The 23656-nt window shown below is 45.0% G+C and overlaps 1 protein-coding gene across 1 annotated transcript in view; it reads right to left on the reverse strand.

Moving 5' to 3' along the window:
* Window positions 1-9257: 9257 nt before the first annotated feature.
* The window catches only part of Mreg (melanoregulin), a 61104-nt gene continuing 46705 nt past the window's right edge, over window positions 9258-23656 (reverse strand). Inside the window, exons 3-5 of the mRNA XM_031367869.1 lie at window positions 14779-14869; window positions 11903-12066; window positions 9258-11078 (exon numbers count right to left, since the gene is read on the reverse strand). Of these exons, the coding sequence (XP_031223729.1) occupies window positions 10944-11078; window positions 11903-12066; window positions 14779-14869 (390 nt within the window). The 3' untranslated portion in view covers window positions 9258-10943. The remainder of the gene's footprint in view (window positions 11079-11902; window positions 12067-14778; window positions 14870-23656) is intronic.

Consider the following 23656-nt stretch of genomic DNA (forward strand, 5'->3'; position numbering starts at 1 on the left):
ATATATTTCTTGCAATACTCCCTTCAGACTACCTTCCTCCTCTTTGACAGCTGAAGAAATCAGTCACAAAAGTTATGCAAATTCCCCAACTTGTTAGAGCTCTGCTCACTTGAGAGCCCAGGGATGCAGGTGAGAAATTCTGTTCTCAGCCATTCTGCTACACCCTTCTCTGTTCTGAGGTCTGTGCCCGCCCCCACCCCAGCATAGCTATAGCCATTTTGTTCCGTGCCTGCCAGCTATTTCATATTGTTGCTGTAATATGCCTGCTAGTCATTGCCACAGAAAAATAACTGACTCAGAGCAGGTCATGCTGACCATATCCCCTGTTATGTTCTGTATGTTCTGAAGTTTGTTAATCTTAAGAAATTCCACAACCACAGAACCAATCGGAATAAAGGTCAGTTATAACTGTGCTGTCTAGCTAGCCAAAATATCTTGTGTCAGTGCCGATGACGGGGCAACACTTCCTGCCCCTGCGTATGAGCTTATTATGGCTTTTGTAGGTTTTTCCTTTATAAGCCTACCCTGAGAAGTGTTTGTTGTTGTAGGTCAGATAATTCTGATCTAATTAGTATTAGGGTGTGCATTCCATAAACCATCCCTGTCTGACTGAGACTGGTGTTTGTGTGGTTTGTGGAGCTACCCATGGACGACTACACTGCATCCTTGGCCTCTTATTTTTTGATCAAGATCAACAGAATGCTCAAAGGGGTGAGCAATTTTGTGTGCAACATTTCCAAGTTAAATTTAAGTGTCTTCCAACCTTGTCTTTATGTGTTAAATTAAATCTATCAAGACAGTCAGCTTGGAAATGGCTGTAAAGTTTTTGAAAGCAGTCACTAACTAAAATCTCTCCAGCTCCTTCACAACTCCTGTGGATGTCCACACCTCCACCTTCAAACTCCTTACTCAGAGACCACAGCTGGAGCTACTATTTTCCTGAAACATATTTCTAACTTGAATATAGTAAAATATATACTTATTCATGACTTGAAGTATTACATATTGGGATCAAATTATACAAGGTAGCAAAGACATGCTTGTGCCATCAGTAGACAGTATGATGAAGGGAAAAGAACTTGAGATAAAATATGCCACAGTTGTTTGTTATTTGAGTTTGAAGAAGAAACCTCTGGATTGGGTCCACATTAGGCAAAGTCAGAAGTTTAGAATACACGACACATGGATTAATCCTCATTGTCAACTTGACTGGATTTAGAACCCCTATAAGTAGATATACCTCTGGGGAATTAACTGGAAAGAGAGGACTGCCTCTGAGTGTGGGCTGCATTATCCATGGGGTCTTGGATCTCAGACTGAATAAAAAAGGGAAAAAAAAAGGGAAAGTTAGCTGAGAGCCAGCATCTATCTCTCTCTCTCTGCTTCCTAGCTATAGATATAACATGAGCAGCCACCAGCCACCTCACCCTTCTGCCTCCATGCTTTCCCACCAAGATGGACTAAAGTCTCCTTTCCTAAGCCAAAAAAAAAAAAAAAAAAAAAAAAGCCACTCATCCTTTTGCTAAGTGCTTGTCACCGGAATGAGAGAAGTCAGAGAAAGACAATTCCACCATTTTGGGCTAAATTTGAAGCAAGTTTATAAAATACTAAATCCTGACCAAGAGATGGACTTTGGTCAGGACCATTCCCTAGAATTTCCTAGCTGAGAATGCCTGTGTTGGAGAGGTTTATAAGGGCAAAGCTATAGGCCACTGTATTTTTCCATGAGGCATCATTTTCCAAAAGCTACAATTCTCAGAATTCCAGGAAGCCACCCAGTCCCTGAAACAGATGGGGCTTACAGGTAAATTTTGAGTATCCATCTCGGCTCTAGAATCCTGACTGTGGAATCCCAAGATCCAGAATTATCTTGCAGTACACCATTAAGATAAAGACTTTTAAACTCAAAGTGATTTAGAAGTAAAAATTCCTTAACTAGTCATAAAATGTTAATGGAAAGAGCCTGATGTAACTATCATGGCTGGAGACACTCACACACCTCCATTGAGCTATCAAGCTACTAAAACAACGTTTTAGCCCAGTGGTTCTGAGCCTGTGGGTCGAGACCCCATTGGGGGTCTCTTCCATAGGGGTTGCCTAACACTGTTGGAGAGTGCAGATATTTACATTATGATTCATAACAGTAGTAAAATGGCAGTTATAAAATAGCAACAAAAATAACTTTCTGGTTGAGGGGCTCACCATATATGAGGAACTACATCCACAGCATTAGGAAGGTTGAGAATCACTGTTTTAGACAAATAGAAAATAAATCTAGTCTTCCTTACCAATTGTCCCTCCTAATTTCTTCTAAGGTAGAGGAGAGCTGTGAATTGGATATATTCCTCTATGTTCTCTGGTAGCATCCATCCTTGAGGATTTTTACCACAACGTGAGTTAAAGGGACTCAGCCAACATCAAAGGCCATTGACAGCTGCCTTTGGGTTCGGTTTGCCTCTGTTATGAGTACTGCTCCTGTGAGACACTGGATAAAAGCCCGCAATCAAGAGGGAAAAGGAAGGCCCCATAAAGCAGATGTTGTAAACAAGGAACAGGTGTTGATGTTTATTTATACCTGGCTGCTGCATACATTGGCATTGTTAGCATCTCAAACCAAGGGCTTTGCCCCAAGGACAAGAGATAAAGGAAACAAAGACGAATCAATGAAGAAATCGAGGCAGTAAACAAGCATATGGGATAATGTTCAATCCAACTAATAAACAGAAATGCAAATTAAATCAACAAGAAACTACCCATGTTTTTTTTTTTTTTACTATTTTACATATTCTAAGCTTCCACTTAGTAAGAAGGTGGGAAACTAAATTCTCATACATCACTGCTAGGTAACAGCACAAATAAGTCTTGGTGAGACTAATTACCATATTTGCAGAGAATGGCTTAAATATTTATGCCCTCTGACTCTATAACCCCATTAAAAGCACTGGACATAGGTGTGAAGATCCTCACTATGGAGAAAATTAGAAATAGCCTCTAAATGTCTAGAAATAGATGAACGGTGCTTAAATTTTCTATGCCTACTCAATTAAATTTATTATTTTGTAAAAATGATGTTCTCAGATTCTCCTTCATAACAAACTCTCCATAGCCTGGAAAATTGCACTAAGCTGTTATTTTATATAGAGATCTTCGTATGATGTTTTAATTTTTAATTTATTGGCCAACACTTCTTTAAATTTTTCTTTTGATGTTTTTAATTATGCACATATGTGTGGCTGGTTTTGTGCTCAGGAATGCATGCAGGTGGTAGTCACTCTGGCCAGAAGAGAATACTGGATCACCTGCAACTAGGGTTTTGGCAGTTGTGAACTACGGGACATGGGCTCAAAGGAGACTCAGATCCTTTGCAAGATTAACAGGTGCTCTTGTGTGGCTCAGCCATCTATCTCTCTGCCCCGGTGGTCAACATTTTAAAACTGAGAGAAACTTACACAAATTGAGAAGACAAGGTTGATTTCATGAGAGGCTTCAAATTGGCAGTTGAGGAGAGTAGGCCTAAATCTCGATTACCAATTGCAGGCAAGTCCAGGTCTCAGAGGCTATCCTGAAGCAAGGACAACGGGTCCGCAGCAGTTTCCAGTCTTCCTCAGCTACTTCCTCAGCAACAGTTTCCAGACCTCCCCAGCAAGTTTCCAGCCCCCAACAAATTAACAGAGGTCACCTACCCCAGAATCCCCCAATGTGCTTGAAATCGGGCCTGCACACTCATTTGCTTGTCCCTCTATTCTTGGTAATGGGAGACCCCAGCATGCTGGACTTCCATTGAATAAGATACTCTTTGCGTTTACATGCATGCTGGACTTCCACTGAATAAGATACTCTGCGTTTACATGCATGCTGGACTTCCATTGAATAAGATACTCTTTGCATTTACATGCTATTTGAGTCCAGAGTATCATTCTTCAGAGAATCATGGACCCTCACAAAATGTCACATTGGGCTCTACTCAAGAAAACAAAAGTAGAAAAGCTGACAAAATGAGAAATTGTATACATAACAAAACCGTTCCCATTAACCTACTTTGGATACATTGTCCCTATTCATAGGCTCATAAGTACATTTGAGTTCAAAGCCCTCAACCAAAATTGTATAGTTAGGATTAAAAAAAAGTTGTATATATGAACTTCAAATCTCCCCATAAAGAAAATCTGAAACCTCCAAAATTGCTATAAATGCTTCTAGTGATAGAGTTGGGTTTGTTATGTTTGCTTAATATTCTTGTTGAACCAGGCATAAGAGCCTGTACACAGTATCCAGGGGGCTGAGACAGGAGGAGGGAGCATACATAGACATCTTGAACTACATAGCAAGTTTAAAGTGAGCTGGAGCTACGTGGTAAGAACCAGTCTCAAAAAACGAAGGGGCTGGATTGATGATCTACTTTGATAAAATGCTTGCTGTACCAACACAAGGCAGGTTTGGATCTCCAGCATCCATATGAATGAAAACCAGGTGCTGCAGTGTGCAAGTGAGCCTAGCACTGGGGAGGAGACATAGGAAAATTCTTGTAGCCCCATGGCCAGCCTGTCTAGCCAAATCCACAGTTACCAGGATGAGGGAAAGATTCTGAGAATAAATAAATAAGTAAATAGAGAAAGAGAGACAGAGCGAGAGAAAAGGGAGAGAGAAAGAAAGAAAGAAAGAGAGAGAGAGAGAGAGAGAGAGAAAGAGAGAGAGAGAGAGAGATTGAAGAAGACAACCAACACCAACCAACCTCTGGCTTTCACATACACATGTGCGCACAGGCACACACACACAAACTAAAGATTGAATTTTGTGAGATTTTTAAGTGTGATAAAAAGTGATCTAAGCCAAAGTGACCTTTCAGCAAAGGTCAGGCCTTTAGTAAACACCAGTGATCCTCACAAGTGGGGAAGTGAGGGCTGCATAGTTATTTCCTCCATATTCTTTTTTGTTTTTTGGTTTGGTTTGGTTTGGTTTTTCGAGACAGGCTCTCTGTATAGCCCTGGCTGTCCTGGAACTCACTCCGTAGAGCAGGCTGGCTTTGAACTCAGAAACCCGCCTGCCTCTGCCTCCCAAGTGCTGGGATTAAAGGCGTGCACCATCACTGCTCCTCTATATTCTTAAAAACCAGATGGTGTGTTGAAATGAAGAAAGACTTGGCCCAAATTCTTCTATGCGTAAAGCACCTAGCAGCTGCACATGATATACGTGCTGCCTACAATCTTAGAGAAGTTGCTCTGGAGCCAACAATATTAAAATTGTAAACTTGAAAGTTTCATTCCTAGGTAGGCAATATTCTGATAACAGGATGTGACAACATAGTGGCAGGTCTGTGAAGGTGGCAGGTGATGAACAAATAGATCTTTGAGCCTGAGCGCTGTGGGGTTTCACACATCCTTAACACTTCTCCCAGGAATGATGATAGGGACCAGTTAGACCACTACTAACCACTCCTCACCTTAAAACTTGAAAATGACCCTAACATACTTGATACAGCTAATGAATTTAGAGTGTTAAGTTTTCTATATTCTTAAGAATGTCATAGCCAGGTGTGGTCTTCCCTTCTCCCTGGGGTCATTGGCCACCAGCCCACAAGGATGAAGAGAGCAGAGTCAACAAACAGGGTTTCAGACGGCTCCTGAGTGTGAACAAAAATGGTAATACTCCAGGATCGGCTTCTGGGAGACAATCCAACTTTATTTGGGTTGAATCAAGGGTTACATAATTTTAGAGAAGGGTAGAGATGTCCAGGCTGAAGGCTAAGGTACTGAGATGCGTCATTAGCATGGGAAGGCATCCTAGGAATCTCAGGTGCTTGCTGGACAGGTTTATTATAGGGAGAAAGGAAATCGAGCCTGTAATCTCACCAAGGCTAAGTGACATTCTGCAGGTAGATGATATGGGGGTTTCGAGTTCCCCAGACAAAGTCAGAAAAGGAGAAGTCCTAATGATAAAGTGAGTCCCCCATATTTGCACAGAGCACAGAAGGCTAACTGAACAATAGTAGAACTTCAATTACAAAGGTCCAACAGCCAGGCATGATGGTACAAACCTTAAATCCCAGCACTGGAAGCAGAGGCAGGCAGATCTCTGAGTTCAGCATCCACCTGGGTCTACAGAATAAGTTCTTGGAAAGCCAGGGCTACACAGAAAGACTTTGCCTTTCCAAACAGAATTTATACATGTATACAATGAAATATGATTATATCTATCTCTCACTGCTCTCTCCAACTTCCCCTGTATCCCTTCCATCCATCTTAGGGTTTCTAGTGCTATGATAAAACACCATGACCAAAAGAAACTCGGGATCGCTTTATTTGACAGCTCAGAGTCCACTATCCAGGAAGTCAGAGCAGGAACTGATTGGTGTAAAAGGCCATGGCGGAACCCTGTTTACTGTCTTGCTTTGCTTGCTTTCTTATAACACACAGGACCACTAGCCTCAGCCATTGGGTGCACAGGCAAAGAACATACCTGCGAACAGCTTTGGGGAACTGATTTGTTTATTGAGGGAGGAGTGAGAGAAGGGTATTTATGACCCTGGGGAGATGACCCAAGATTTGTGTGGCCATGTAACATTATCTAGGGCAGGGGTGTTGGAAGATACTTCATATACATACTCGGCTGTAGGGTCTGGGGATTATAAGGTCAAATAAAGAGTAAAGCCTGATAACTGTCAGGGTAACCCATTCTTACTAGGGCTGACGGTGGGGGAGCTGGGAAGGATAGCCGACGCTTGCCATTCTCCATTCCCTACACCCACATGGTGGCTCACAACCATCTGTAATGGGATCAGATGCCCTCTTCTGGTGTGTCTGAGGAGAGAGACAGTGTACTTGTACATTTTAAAAAAAAAACAATAAACAAACAAACTCAAAGGACAGCACATGCTGGTGAGGATGTGGAACACTCCTCCATGGCTGATGGAGTACAAACTTGTACAAGCACTCTGGAAATCAATTTGGTGGTTCCTCAGAAAACCAGGAATATTTCTACCTCAAGACACATTTTGGGTCAGATTTTTTGTGGGTGAGTTGCCGTCCTTATCCCTCCACTTGGAGTCCTGCCCGGCTACAAGAAATGTCCACTTCTGGATGCCTATCTTCTACTCACAGTTAGGAAGTAACAATGAGATAATTTTATGGTTGGGGGATCAGCACAATTCGCAGAACTGTATTAAAGGGTCCCAGCGTTAGGAAGGTTGAGAACCACTGCTCTAGATTCTTTTTTTAAAAAGATTTAACTGTGCATGTATGTGTGCAGGTGACCCAGAGTCCAGAAAAACAAAAACAAAAACAAACAAACAAACAAAACAGGTGCTTGTGAGCCACCTGACACGATACTAAGAATTGAACTCAGATCCTCTGCAAAAGCAACTAGAACCCTGAGCCAGCTCTCCAGTCCCTCCTCTCAATGATCAGCCAGTGCTTTTCAAGACTGCCAGGAACACTGAGAGATGGAGAGTCTAGGAAACTGCCAGGACCAAAAGGAGTCTACTGACTCATGACAACCAAAGTAAATGCGATTTGGTGGCCTAGATGGGGACTTGGAACAAAACTATGTTTGCTAAAAATATAACTGAATAAGCTGTAGACTTCAGTAGGGACTTTCATTAATTAGTCGGCTGCGGCTGGAAAGATGGCTCAGTGGTTAAGAGTCCTAGCATTTCCACAGAGAACCAGAGTCCCCAGCACCCATAGCTCAGCTTACAACAGTCTTATAACTCCAGTTTCTGGGGATTTGGCACTCTCTCTGGCTTCCTCAGGTACCAAGCATGCACACAATACACTTACATACACGCAGACAAAGCATCCACACAGACACATTTATATACTTTATAACTTACATAAGTCTTTAGAAAGGTAATGTTTGCCATCTCCCTAGGATAGCGTAGTTATTTTATAGTCTTCTGTCTTGGCCGTAGGTGGAGAATTTTCAGGACCATTTGTCTTTCTCATTAAGACAGTGCTTTACCTACAAGACAAGACCCAAGTACGTTCGGCCCGATTATTTATTCTGGAAGTGGGGAGATGTCAATGAGGTAGATTATGAATTCAGTGTTAATAAGTCTCAGGGGAGAAGCCATGTACAACGTCTCAGATGTTCCTTTCCAAAAAACGAGTTGACAACTACGCACTAATCCCCAAGGGTCAAGGCAACCTGGACCTTGTAGCTCGCTACATACTTGGGAGTACGTAGGTTCTACTCTTCCCTCCACACAACCATAGGGAATTAATACTCCTGGGATGGATCCTAAGTCCTCTTTCTTGGGGATCCATCCTGTCTTTTGGTCAATAGCTTACGGGTTTCAAAAGTAACCAAGCCCTAGTAAACTGGAGATCATCTTTTATTAGAATGGCTGTGACCCAACCTTGATTCTTCCTATTGATCCATCGAATCCGTCATGTTCTATTAGCTGTCTCCAAAGCTCTCTGCAGGCCTTGCCTGATGATAACTGTATCCACAATTTGTCCAGACAATGGAGTGCTGTCACCTGGCCTCTACCTTTCTATACCTTCGCTATCAGTGAAATCGCTCCTGTGGCCTGGAGAGGCATCAGGGAGCTTCTCGGTGACACCAGTGTCCCACGAACGCATTCCTCATCACCACGGTAAATGTTTTCCCTACGAAATACTTTACTGTCCTGTCCAGAATCATCTGGGAAATATGAACGCAGGTATGTGACCTGATAGTTACAGGGATTTTTTTTTTCCCCTGATGACCAGTAGAAGAAATCTGTTCCCATCTACCACTGAAAACCACCCGGCACACAGATGAATCTGGGAAGAACTGAAACGGTCCACAAAGAGATGCCGATTAGCCGGGCGGCGGTGGTGGTGCACACCTTTAATCTCAGCACTTGGGAGGCAGAGGCAGGCGGATTTCTGGAGGCCAGCCCGGTCTACAGAGTGAGTTCCAGGACAGCCGGGGCTACACAGAGAAACCCTGTCTCGAAAAAACAAACAAAAAAAAAAGAGAGAGAGATGCTGATTAAAGTAGGGGAGCCCTGTGGCCTCCCAACCCATCTGCAGCCCCTGGTCCTGCTGAGAAGCCTGTGAGTCCTGAAGGGCCCACCCACTTCAGTCAGCCTGAGCCTCTCACACTGTTTACTCATTTGAGCATTTGTCTACTCCTAGACTGGATTGGGGGAGGGGGCGCACAGAAGGTCCTTAAATCCATCTGCCTCTCAGCCTCTTCTCCCTTTAACTTAAAGGAATGATGGAAGAAACACCAGAGTTTCTTCTCATTTATCAGAAATATAACACACATTCAACTTAAAGGCACAGAGAGAAGTCTTTTAATTCCTGGGGGAAACAACTCCTGGGTAATTGCATGTATTTTAGTTACCACAGAGTTAATTTTATTCTTATTTGTTTGTTACCAAAGAAAAGGTATGGTGAGGGGTTTGCAATGCACAGACCTAGACAACTTCATCTACTTTGACATCAAAGAAGACAAATGCCAAAACAAATGCTGAGAGATTGAAACAATACAACATTCTAAGGTGTCTTTTGTTTATTTTATTGTTTTTTTATCTTCTAATAGCCCACAGAAGTGACTGAAAATATTTGTAGGCTAATTTTAAACAACATGAAGTAGAGAATATGCACTAAATACTAAAAAAATAAAATAAAATAAAACTTTTACCTTACTTATTAAACCAGGAAGAATTTTCCTGAAATGCATCTGTTAAGTTAGTCTACAATATATTAATGAATGGAGGACATGTATTTCCTTTCCTAGTAAATATTTTAAACATGGAGTATGTAAGCAAAAAAAAAAAAAAAAACCCTCAGGATATGAAATTTTTCAAGTTGCAATCCCCTGAACAGACTAATACAAATTTATTTTCCACCTGAAGTCAGAAGTGTAAAAATCATTAAAAAATAAAAATATTTCTATTGTTCTCAGAAGTCTACAGATAAATCCCACACGTCTTTAAAGGCTTTTCAACGAAACTCCCTTATGGCAAGCTCCTTATGATCTTGGGAAGCGGGCCTTCTCATTCTGTGCGCAAGCTGCACCATTAGCATAGGTCCAGTATGAAAACCACCTTCAGAGTGGAGACCCAGCAGTGACCTCTGTCAGCAGACGCCACTGCCTGCCTATCTGCAAGTCTGCACCAAAAGGTCCCTAGGCAGCTGCAACCCTCAGCTGATAATCAGGACACAGAATTAAGACAGAAAAGTAGAGGCCAGACATTCCAGTTCACAGGTGCTATTCTTCATAAATGTATCAGAAATGGGAAACGTAAAAAAAAAAAAATTGAGTCAACTGAGTAACTTCAGGGCTGGGGATTAATGATGAGGACTCCGGGTGCTCGAGTTTCAGACGAAGACACTTGGCCTCGGGAAGTTCTGTTATCTGGGCTGAACGTCTGCACACTTCTATTGTCTGGCTCACCTATCCTTCTAAAATAACCCTGCCTGATGCTCAAAGGGATGCCCCAAACAGCACCTCAGCGGCTGCAGGTGTTTCTGAATCAAACAGAGGTCACAAGAGGCCTAGGGTTTTATGAAATCTGGGGCACCTTATCTAATATATTACACTTAATAATGAGTACCTCAAAGTTGGTGATGTAGTTGAGGGCTCTGTTACACCCTTCTCTATTAGGCATACCGTTCTGTTGATTAGAAAACACCAGCCCTCCACAGAATGAACCACTGTAGCTTATATAACCAATGAGGCCACGGTTTCTTGGGAACCTGACTATCTGGGAAGAACTACCCACCCACCAACTCTTTAACCTTCCTTTCTGGATGCATGGCGGCCACCGGGTGTTTTAATGTAACCAGAGCATCCTTAGGTGAAGGTCCTGAGGAAGACCTGTCATTTCGTAGGAGTCACGAGAGTGTTCGACTGGAGAAGGCCTTCTCCTGGCTCACTCGGACGAAACCCCAGGCCAACTTTGGTAAATTCCCGTGTTGTGAAGAAAGGACTCTGTTCTTCTGGGCCTCTTTTCAGGGGCTTGGAAATGGAAGGTAGTGCAGTTTTCTCTGGCCGTCCACCAGGCATGGGACCCCGGGTCTCTTGGGGTACATTTGGCTAGCAATCTTAAAGAAGTCCTCGGCAGCGTCCAGAGCAATGAGCCGGTCCTGCGTTTGAGAAGAAAAGAGACAAGGAGACTTGCCAAGTTAGAAACCAAGCCATATGGATGAGAAAATGTAATAGATAATAAGGCCCGCCTTAGAAATAACACCAGGCAAGTAAAACATTCGCCACAAATTTCAAGTCTTAGAGACTCGCCTTATGTCTTTATTTATATTATCTGAGATATTTCCACCAATATTTTGTAATGTGAGCATACGTATGTGCAGGAGTGTGTGTGTGTGTGTGTTCAGGTGAGCCTGTGTTTATGCAAAGGCCAGGTCAACCTTCATTGTTGTTCCTTGAGAACTGCCCGACCTTTGTTTCACTGTTTTTTGAAATGGAGTCCCTCACTGGGAGCTTCGAGGCACCTGACCATCCAGGCTGGCAAGCCTAAGCCATCTGCCCATTTCTCTGTGTCCCAGCCCTGAGTTCACAAGCACTGCCAGCATGTCAGGCTTTTTAAGTGGGTGCTGGAGGACAAACTAAACTATCTCCACAGCCCCTCCACCAATCTTGTCGACCTTAAGCTGGGTAGATACTTTAGCATCTGGCCTAAGGTTGAAACTAACCACACAGTAGGACTCATCCAAAAAGAAAAAAACAGACTCTGGCCACAGCCTGAGCCTCAACAGCTTTAGGTGAGATCCAGAAATCCTTCTCAAAGCCTTTTCAGGTGGCTCAGGTGCTGCCGGCCACAGGGGCACACAATTGGCAGCATGCGCCATGGTGTCCTGGTGGAGTTGGTGAGTCCAGGATGTGTGTCCCCGGAAATAAAAGAAAAGGTGAAAGCCAAGCCAAACAGGGCCCGATAAGGAAGCCGCCCACTTACCACAATCAAGAGATACCTCTCGGAGAGTTCCCAGCTGGCTGGGAAGATGGAGGTCTCTTCAGCCAGCTTTAACAGCATCTCCCGGGCTTTCCTGGTGTTCTTAGAATCACTCATGGTGCTGAGTTTGGTCACTGACAACAACGAGTCGGCTTCCCTCTGAAAACCTAAGACAGAGAAATGTGAAGTCATCACGGGGAAGTGCCCATCCTGTGACATGATCCCTGCGATTGGGAAGGGATCCTGCCCGGTGTGGTGGCGCACGCCTCTAATCCCGTAACGCGGGAGGCAGAGGCAGGGAGAGATCTCTGAGTTCCAGGATAGCCTGGTCTACAAAGTAAGTTCCAGGACAGCCAGGGCTACACGGAGAAACCCTGTCTTGAAAAATAAAACAAAACAAAGGAGTCTGTGTGGATTCTGTCTAGTTTTCACTGAGATCGAGGGCACCACTGTGTGCTGCTTCCTACACTGTGTGCTTCTTCCCACACTGTGTGAGAGGGAGGCTCTTCACTTAAAACTATTCCATTTTCCATGGCTTTTCTTGTTACCTTCTCCCTCCGTTAAGGGAGGCATCCCCATTGCCATCCTGGGAAGGCCTGCCTGCCTTTAGAGTGTCTCCTGCCACCATCACTGGGCTACTCCCCATGCCCAGGGCACAGTGAGGACGAGAACCCACAAGGCAAAGTAGGGTTCAGAACTGGATTTGAAGCTGTTTTCTGGCTGGTAGTTGTATCCCAAAGTAGGGTATGGCGGTGTTATGAGAAGTGCTGCATGCCAAGAGACTTGGAACCTTCTCTGCTGGCCTGGAATGGACTGGGAAGGCTGGCTGTGCTCTTTCTGTGTCTGCTAGAGACATACCAGCATAGTGTGTGCCTCATCACTGCTAATCTGGGCCCTGGCTAGCAGGAGCTGAATGGCACTAATGTGCAGAGCGGATCCCCTGTGAATCGGGTGACATGAATCCCACTTGTTTCCAGCCCAGGAGGCCTCATGCTGGGGATAGAACCCTTTAGGTCCAAATGTGAGTGACTTGTCAGAGCAGCTGGTGCCCCTGGTCGGCTAGGTCTGCTTCCGGTTGCTACAATGGGCCCTGTGCAGCCTGCCTCCCCCTGGTCCACAGGCTCCTTTATAAGGGGCTCCCTGGCAGGAAATAAAGTTTTAAGCCTAAAAAAAAAAAATTAAAAGGAGGCCTGGTCCCTGACTGCTCATGGCATTTTGTTAGCTGTCTTGTCCTGGAATCCCTACATCAATCCCCAGCCTGTTCAGGTGTCGCCTCAGATGTCGGAGGACCCTACATCTCCAAGCCCCCATTTTCATCCTCACAGTAATCTAGTCAACTGGTGGAAAATTAACTTTCCCAAAGACAGAAAAGACTCAAACAATGGAACTGCTCAGACTGACTTGCGAAAAGTCAACTATTAGCCCACAGCAACACTGAGCGAGTTAAGAGGGCAGAGAACCCACCTCACCCCACCGATCCCAACTAAGACAGCAAGGGCTGTCACCTGTTACCCAGCTCTGAAAATCTATAATGCCAGACGATCATGTTACCTCACAACAGAATATCAAAACTCTAAGGGTGATCACTTAGTTTTGAACACTAGAGCAAGCCTATTTTATGATGTGGGGACATATTTATTCAACCCTAGTAGAATTAAGGAAGGCCACTACTCAGTGTCTACCATAATGCCAAGTGTATTTTCCCACTCCTGCAACCTTTTCTCCTTTGCTTCTTCGGTGTCTTAATATCTCTTACAAACAATATTTCTCTCACTTGCCTGTGGTGGCCCTGCTGTGTTCTTGGAAGAACTCAAATCTGAAACCAGAGACTTAGCTCGCTGGGGGTTTGGAGCCTATGTAAATGATTCAAGGACCAGATACCAGGTCCCTAGGAAGCCGTGAACCTTTGATCTCTCTATCCCGTCCTGGAATCCTTTGTGTTAGAGTTTTAGCTTTGATCCTGCCGAATGTCTGTTCTCACCTGAATGTAAAATGCATGGCTGTGCTTATCTAAGTATATATATATTCCGTGTTCACTAAGTAAAGTTGCGCCTTGATGAGACCATTTCTCCTGGCGTCTGTCTCTTTTCTCTATCACCCATTACAGGTTTCCAAATCCTCGGTTCGTGGAACCCCACGCAAGTAGGAGCTGCGGGACGGCATCCTACACTTGCCGTATTTATAAAGCTATTACTACTTGGACAATCATTCTCCGTCTAACCCAATCAATAAATGACAAAAACAGTCAGCAGTAACACCCATATGACTTCACTACCCGGTGTCTTGTACTTGGGGACAAGATGAAGTCAGATGGCCAAGCAACATGGACTGGTGACAACAGAAATATCAAGGTTCATGCTTGGCAGCATAAAAGAAAAACTGAGGACCTGATCAGGACAAGGTAATTTAATTAGTCAGTCAGTGGCTGACAATCTTTTGATAAAAAGATTGTTGAGGTAATCTCGTGAGCACTGTGTAATGAAGCATCACCTGTCTCAGCGTTTTGTAGACATCTTCTCCATCACCTTCCAACTGATTTAATAAAGAGCTAAGTGGCCTACTGCAGAACAGGAGGGGTCAGACAGGCCTTCTGAGAAGAGGAAAGAACTCTGGCAGAGTCTTGAGTCGGGAGAAAAAGCAAGTACTGGAACTCAGGAGGTAACGAGCCACATGGCAGACGTACATTAGTATAAATGGCCAATCTAAGTAAAAGAGCCGGCTGGGAATGTGCCTAAGCTAAGCTTTCGGAATAAAAAGTCTCCATGTCATTACTCCATGGCTGGCGGGTCTGAGACAGCCTGGCCACACCAAGACAGGGGAAAAAGCGAAAAGCATGTGACCAGTCATTTTTACGGTTTCGCATTCTCTCTCAGACTCACCCAAGTCTTCTAAGATCCGCCTCCATCGGCTCCTCACTTCCCTGCGGATCTGCCGCAGGGTGTAGATATCATAGTTGAGTCTTTGCCACTCCTGTAAAGAGATAAAACTCATATTTACTCACACCCTCTGGCCTAAAACCCCTATCGCAACTCTGATCCGCGTGGTGCCTGAACGTGGTTCTTCTCTTCACTAATTATAACATAATCCTAAAAGAAAAGGGGACAGAGATGAGGCAGAGTTGACGGGAACGCCATCAGCTGTCACTGCTGGAGATTCTCTCTGCTTCCAGGTGATGTCATATCTGAATATGACTTAGACTTTCTGATGGTTAGTTCTCTCCAGTGCAGGGACCTTACCTGAAAATGTGGTCAGCAGTGGTAAAATGTCCATGTAAGACTGCTGTCAAGACGTAAGGTCTAAACTAGTAGGACGTAGGTTGTCTCAGCAGGTAAAGTACTTAGCACACAAGCTCGAGGGCCAGAGTTCAGATCCCCAGCACCCTGCAGATGCCCAGTGGGTGTAGAGGTAGGTCTATAATACCAGTGCTCACAGGCAGAAATATTGAGGGGGATAAACATGTTCCTGGATAACTAGACCAGCTAAACTGGTGAGCTCTGGCTTCAACTGGGACGCCTACCTTTATGACTAAGATCAAAAGTGACTGAGGAAGACTGCTCACATCAGCATGTGTACACACACACACACACACACACACGCACGCACACACACACACGCACGCACGCACGCATGCACAAAAGAAAGAATATGTCAATGCCTGCCTACAACGAAGACCTAATAAAACCCATGTGTTTGGAGCAATTTATAGATGAAGAACTAAGGCTCAAATAGTTTATATGATGAACCTACTTTATTCCAGGTAGTAAATATTGGAAATGGTGTTTGAACCTAAGTTTTACTCCAAAGCTCATGAAAAAAAAATAGCAAGAATCTACATTTCAGTTTGTTATTGGGATGATACATAGGGATCTAGGAATCCCGAGCATCCTGATTCCTACCCGTGTTCCCCATACCATATCTTAGCGTCACTCTTGACATGGTAAACTGTGTGGGCACACGGGGATCCATTAAAAGGTTACCATTCTGGAAATTCTTTTATCAGCTTTTGGGTAATCTGGGCTTCATGTTGATCCTAAGGCAGAATCTGCCTCTTAGGTCTTCACTGCCCAGAGCATTCTCTGATGGCACATACCAGATGTCCTGCACAGCAGATGTTTACACTATGACTCATACGAAGAGCAAATTACAGGTCTGAAGTGGCAACAGAATAATGTTACGGTGGGGGTGGCCACACATGAGGAGCTGTGTTAAAGGGTCACAGCACTGGGAAGGCTGAGACCCACTGTCTTCAGGCGTCAACGGAATTTGCTTTGAAGGAGACTTCTCTGTAAAGATGCTCACTTTATAGTGAACGCCTTTTCCTTTCTTAGAAAATACACAACTGCCTTCAGGCAGCTGCAGAGAGCAGCATTTTAAACGTTTGATAGGACTCAGCTATTCAATATCTTGGCTCCTGTAACTGAAAAGGTTTCCACAGCGCCATCCATTCCCTGCTAAGTTCCTTTCCAAACAGACTTGCCATGCCTGGCCAGGGAAAAGCAGCTTAGCGGCCACTCGCATGCATCAAAAGACCCCACTCTGAAAAAGAGAGGCTAACAAAATATAGTGTGCTTTGTCATGACTGCGTCTGAGACTGTATCTGAGGACACGCCGTGAGGATTTCTGCTACTCTAAGGCAGTCCTTAAAAAATAATACTAATAAAAATAAAAGAGCCAACGGCATGTGTATATGTGTGTGATGCCTAGAATCAAAAACAGAGGAGGTCTTAGGAGGGAAGGCAGTTAACTAAGTCGTCCGGAAGTCACGGGAGCCCTAGCTGCTCCTCCAGAGGGCCCAACTGAAGTTTGAATTACAGCACCGCCTGTTAGGGCACAGCCCTCGGAAACTCCAGTACCAAGGAGCGCTGATGCCCTCTTCTGGCCTCTGGGGGCACTGCATGCACATGATACACAGACACGAGTGTAGTCAAAACCCCCATACACCTGATTTCTTTAATTTAAAAATAAATAATATGCAATCCTGGCCTCATCTTGGCATCACATTAAAGCATATCTAAGACGACCCCCCTGTCCCCCAGCCTGGATAGGAAACTGTAAGGGAAACACTCCACCACAGTCTTTTCAGCAGGAAGACCTTAGAGTGCTCAAGTGACAACTCAACACAACACACTGGGCTGAGCCAGACTGTCTGCCTAGGTCTGGGGTCCAGTCCCACTGCCTGCCTGCTTCACTGCCTGTGCCTCATCTGCAATACTATCGACACCACAATGGCTTACTATGAGGCTCAGTTGTTTCTGTGGCCTTCAGATGGGAAGTCAGCATACGCGCCCTCCTCCCGGCCAGGGTAGATATAGTTAAGAAACAATACCGAGGGGCTGCAGAGGTGGCTCCGCAGCTGAGAGTACCCACTGCTCTTGCTCAAGACCTGCGTTTAGTTCCCAGTACTGAGGTCAGATCACTCACAGCTGCCAGTGTATATCCAGCCCCGAATCCTGCTAACTCCAACGGAGATCTCATCCACCCTCCAAGATTCCATCCCCAGTGACAAGGGATGCTGGGCTTAGATAATCCTAGCCACCCCAAAAACAGTTCACATGGTGACACATCTCCCCTCCCCGACTCCTGTTTATTGCTACGAGCACCCCAAGTCCTGGCCATGGCTGACTACGGGAAAGAGTTCTGTAATAAAATGTCCCAGAGCAGTCAGGACAGAACCGGCGTCAGTAAGAGAGAGCCAGTAAGGGCTGAGAGGTTGGCTCAGTGGTTAGGGGTACTTGCTGTTTTTACAGAAAGGTCTTCTGGATTTGGTGCTCAGCTTGGCAGCTCACATCTCTAACTTTCCATTCCAGGGGCTCTGGTGCCCTCTTCTGGCCATTGAGGGCACTGCATGCATGTGATACACAGACATATGTGCAGGCAAACACCGATCACATAAAAATAAATAAATAAATATTGACAGGGGAGGAAGGGTATAAAAGTCTGTAGGAGCCAGAAATGACGACCCATAGTCTCCTGTCACAACAGTTCCAGAGAGCTGTCACGTTTTCAGAGTCAAGAGTCTCAACCTCCAGGCTGAGCCGTGGCTAGTTGACTACCAAGAGTCAAGAATCCCATACCTGGGTCCTGTACCCACACAGTAACATTAGAGGATGCAACTGGTGCTCTGCCGACCTGCATCTCTTCTTGCTGCTGCCAAGCACTGTAGAGTAAAGAATAAAGGCCCCTAGGGACGAACTTCTTAACTACTCACCCTCACCAGCTGACTGGTGACACACCCTAGAGTCCCAACCTCCCCTACTATAAATAACCGGCACACAGACGAATAGGGTCAAGCTTTCACGCATCCATTTCATCCACTATTTTTATCTTCTTTTGACATAATAATACCTGGAAGTTTTGTTTCTTGTTTAAAAAAAAAAAAAAAGCCTGAGTAGAATGGAACTGAAAATTGGATTTAATAGAATGACTGGTCAGAGGAGACTGAATTCCCCTTAAACATACATAGTGCTCAAAAAACAAACAAAAACAAAAAAACAAAAACAAAACAAAAAAAACTATTTCTTCACACTAGAAAGAAGCAAGTTCTGATGTGCTTCTAGAACTCTTAAATTTTAACGATTTGTGGGAGGTTTTGATTTTTTGTTTTTGTTTTGTTTTGGGTTTTTCGAGACAGGGTTTCTCTGAATAGCCCGGGCTATCCCGGAACTCACTGTGTAGACCAGGCTGGCCTCAAACTCAGAAATCTGCCTGCCTCTACCTCCCAAGTGCTGGGACTTGCTTTTTAAGCTCGACACAACTTGAAAATAAAAATTCAAAATCAGTGAAAGAACTTTCCTCAGAGAATTGCACTCCATTAAGCACCAGACATTAGGTTTCACTGTCTTCACTTCCGCCTGTTTTCCCATAACGGCGCTTTGTGGCCCGTGAATGTTAAGAATGAGGGAAGCAGCAAAAATACAGCGGAAAGAATAACGCAGAATAAATTCTGGGAAACACCTGGGAACCCAAGCCAATTAGTGTGACTGAAATGAACTTCAGGGGGATGTTCACAGCTACATTTGGGGGCGGGAGGAGAGGGTTGGGTGGGTGGGTGGGTGGGGGAGGTTCTTCCCTTCAGGTGGCCAAATCAGATTAGAACTGATACAAAAGTTAACACAACAGTGTGAAAGAGAGAGAAAACAAAGTCATCTCACGTCTGATTTAAGCTCCTTAGGCCCTGTGGTGATTTGAATGAAAATGTCCCCCACCCCACCCCCACAGGCACTTGGGGAGCGCAATGATTGGGGGTGTGGCCTTGTTGGAGGAAGTGTGACTTGAGTGAGGGGAGGGTGAAGTTTCAGAAGTTCAAGCCAGGCCTGGAGCCTGTACCAGCTGTGGAACTCTCAGCTCCTTCTCCAGCCCCACGTCTGCCTGCATGCCGCCATGGTTCCTGCCATGGTGACAATGGACTAATAACCCTCTGAGCTGTAAGCCAGCCCCAGTTAAAAGATTTCCTCTATAAGAGTTGCTGTGGTCATGGCGCCTTTCTACAGCCATAGAAACCCTAACTAACACAGACCACTTTTCTCCTGCACAAAATCAAAGCACTGTATTTTCCACGGCCGGGGAGCTGGCTCAGCAGTCAAGGGCACTTCGTGCTCTTGCAGGGGGCCCAGGCTCAGTTCCTAGCACACACATGGTGGCTCTCAACCATGTGTAAAACTCCAGTTCCAAGTGATCTGATGTTCTCGTCTGACCTCTGTCGGCACCAGATGTGCACATGGCGTACAAATATGCATGCCAGCAGAACACTAACACATAAAAATAAAATAAGTCTTAAAAAAAAATTAAAACACTGTATTTTTTTCACTAGTGTCTCCCTGATCACCACTCCAACTTTTGATAGCACAGCTCTACTCTCTGCTTTTATAAGTTTGCCGCTTCTAAGTCCAAATGAAAATGAAGGCAGACAGTATTTGTCTTTGCGTATCTGGCTTATCCCTTTTAAATCATAAAACAATGACCTCTGTGTTCATCTGCACTATTGCAAATGGCAGGATCTCCCCACCCCTTTGTTTTGAATACGTTCTTCCTATTGTAGCCCAAGCTGTCCTGGAACTAGCGGCAATCCTCCTGTTTCTTCTTCCTAAGTCCCTGAATGTTGAGACTGCAGAGCTGAGACACCCACCATCCTCTAGTTATGTGTTGGCCCTCCATGCCTTGGACCAAGAATGATGACGTCTGCATTCCTCTACATCAACATCCTACTTAGCCTTCAAGATTGAGCTCAAATGCCACCACCTCTTCCAGCTTAACTGGAGGTAATGGCTTCTGCCCTCCCTTGAACTCCCTTAGCTCCTTCATGAACAATGCTGTAGTTACTGTCTGTATGCTGCTACATCGCTAAGTGCAGGGTGTCCTTCACTACTGGTGTAGTAGCTCCTTAGACACTAGAACCTGAGTTCATCCATGTCCTATGTAGTCCTTTCTACACTGAGCATCCGCCAATGGGTTTGAAGAGTTCAAGTGCACAGAAGAGGCATGAGGAAGCCAAGTTTTGTAGGTGGCATAGTGTCTTTTTTAAATCTAGAAACGGCATTACATCTTATCCAGAAAAAAGCCACTTATGGCCTAGCTAGAGGTCTCAGTGAATAGAGGGCTCCTGCTGGCAAGCGTAAAAATCTAAGTTTCATTCCCAGGATTCACGTGGTGGAGGCAGGTGGCCAACTCTCCCAGTAGCATGAACGTATGTGCACACGCATGCACAATAAATAAATATAAGAAAATGTATACTATCTGATCCTTTCCTATTTTGAATCCCACGCATTTATTTAATAAGGTGCTTTGACTCGCATATATATTTGAAAAACACTGAATTCAATGAAGACAGAATAAAACCAAATCATCCACTAGCCCTGCCCCTCTGTATCTGACCAGGCCTTCTGAAGGGTTGAAAGGTACTCTCTAGACGTGTCTCTTCCATGGGCCCTGACTTGCTGTTCTCCATCCAGCATCGTTCAGAAGAACATCTAAGAGGATTTATAGTAGAAGCCTATTAGGTGAGACTCTATGAGGTACACCACGCTAACTGAGTGGAAAACCTACATTTAAATCCAAGACTATTTGCTTCCCAAGTCCCATTGTTTCTCAAGGAGTTGCTAGTCAATCAGACCCAAATTTAGCCCATGACACAGTTCCTCTAGCACCAGTGTGGTGTGGAAATGAGGATTCAAGGAGACAGTAATGTGCAGAGGAGCAGCCCTCCCCTCCTCTGTTCTCTATCTAGTAGTGATGTTCATTACTGTCCAGCAGCAGCAGGGAGAAGGCCATAGCAGACAGACTGAGGAGACTTGGCAAGGAGCGGTTGGTGGGGGGGAGGGGGGGAAAGACAGCCAGCCAATTATGCAAAGGAAGATCAGAGTTCCCTCTAAACATCCCTGGACTGGCCAGTGTCAAGGGCATCGGAGCAGAAGGGGCATTGCCTTGCAGTGCCCTCAAAGCTTGCTTTCTCTGTCCATTAGACAGGCCGTGAGGCAGGAAAGATAGGATTATATTTCATTGTTCCTAGACAGCTGGTCCTCTCAGTGCCATCTGCCTCTGCCTCGTCCCAAAGCGGGGAGGACAGGCTCAAATGACAAGACAGAGAAATCCAATACATTAAAAGAGAAGTCTCAGCCCACATGAACCTTTGAGGAGGGGGGTTGGCTTTACGACTTCGGCCACCGGATGCCGCTCCTGTGGGGCACTCGGTCTAAGAAAGGAGGGTCTAGTTGCTGGTAGCCAGAGCTGATGGAGAAATGAGCCTTTTCAGCTGACTAGGTCAAACTGATGACGGTCTCGCTAGCCTCAGCAGACCCTGCTTTTGCTGATGGAACTGCACCCGTGAGCCTGAGGGGGCAAGCCTTCCTGCTTGCTTCTAGGTGTTCAATGTCATCATCAGCTGTGGACGTTGTGTAGCTAAGCACTCCACGCTCGTGAGCTGGGTTCCAGTTAACACCTCTCCATAGGGTCATAGGCCTACAGCTGCGTGAGCTGGGTGCCAGTTAACACCTCTCCATAGGGTCAAAGGCCTACAGCTGCGTGAGCTGGGTTCCAGTTAACACCTCTCCATAGGGTCATAGGCCTACAGCCTCGTGAGCTGGGTTCCAGTTAACACCTCTCCATAGGGTCATAGGCCTACAGCTGCGTGAGCTGTGTGCCAGTTAACACCTCTCCATAGGGTCATAAGGCCTACAGCTGTTTTCTAGGAACCTGGGAACAGCTCAATATGGTTGATACTGCTGACCTGTCAAAGCCACAGGACCAAAACTCCACATCTAAAACATGCTACTGTCAATGTTTTCTGAATGGGGAGGAGCCATGGATTTTTGATTTATGAATAGACAGACTACAAATTTTTTTTTCCAATTTTCCTTACTTCTAGTCACCTTCCCACACCCAGACCACTCACACATGCACAATAAATAAATATAAGAAAATGTATACAGCCGGGCGGTGGTGGCTCACGCCTTTAATCCCAGCACTTGGGAGGCAGAGGCAGGCGGATTTCTGAGTTCAAGGCCAGCCTGGTCTACAGAATGAGTTTCAGGACAGCCAGAGATATACAGAGAAACCCTGTCTCAAAAAAAAAAAAGAAAAGAAAAAAAAGAAAATGTATACTATATGATCCTTTCCTATTTTGAATACCATGCATTTATTTAATAAGGTGCTGTTAGCCATAAATAGCCTAAACCGTATCCTGGAACGGGAATGGCTGAGGCCTGCTCTCCTGACCCTCCACACTTGGCTCCCTCATGAATAAACTCTTCCTATTTTGAAAAAATTCATCATTTCAACAGGCATTGTAGCACGCACCTGTAATTCCAGCACTTGGGAGGCAGAGGCAGGCAGATCTCTGAGTTCGAGGCCAGCCTGGTTTACAGAGCAAATTACAGGACAACCAGGGCTGCACAGAGAAATCCTGACTAGAAAATCAAACAAACAAACAAACAAAACAAAACAAAACAAAACTGGGGTGGGGCTCATCATTTTAATACAGGCATGGTGGTGAATCCCCTATGAGCCTGGTCTACACAGTGAGCTCCAGGCACTGAGACTAGTTATAAAACTCGATCTAAATATCAAACAAATAAAACCCTCATTGTTTCAATGTCTGACATCTTATGTGGCGGGCAAAACGGACTTGGTTCAGTAACACTTGGGTCCTCCCTACCGATCTTCCAGAACTCTCTCCTTGAGAGATATGGTTGAGCAGGTATTTGTCACTGAGCCTGATAATCTGAGTTCAGTCTCTAGAATGTACATAGATGTAGAACTCCTGGCAACTGTCCTCTGATCTCCATGTAGGTATGCACTCTGTTGAGCCTTAGCTTACTGGAGACTCCCCTGAGTGAACCACATGAAGCCTAAGTCAATGCAAAAAGCAAGCGGAATTTATTGTTCCAGTGCACTGGGGTGGAAGGAGAGGTGGCGACCCTGCACAACTTGTTCAGTGAGCTTTTATATAGTTTTCAGGGCAGCAGCCATTAGGCACAATGTGATTGGCAGACCAGTGAGACTTTTAAAATGATTGGTCTTCAGGAAATGAGGTGGCAAGAAGGACTTCCTTTGTCTGAAGGTGGGCAAAGGTCTGTCCTGCAGATGTGTCCCCATCCGGAAGATTGGTTCCCATCCTGTGGTTTGAGGAATGTTAATTAGCCTCTCGATTTGGGAGGGGCAAGTGTTCCATGACCTTCCCAAAGTTCCCAAGCTGACCTTCTCACACCATGGCATGTATGATGTGACACACACACACACACACACACACACACACACACACAC

Source organism: Mastomys coucha, unplaced genomic scaffold (assembly GCF_008632895.1).
Source record: "Mastomys coucha isolate ucsf_1 unplaced genomic scaffold, UCSF_Mcou_1 pScaffold14, whole genome shotgun sequence".
Taxonomy (NCBI): Eukaryota; Metazoa; Chordata; class Mammalia; order Rodentia; family Muridae; genus Mastomys; species Mastomys coucha.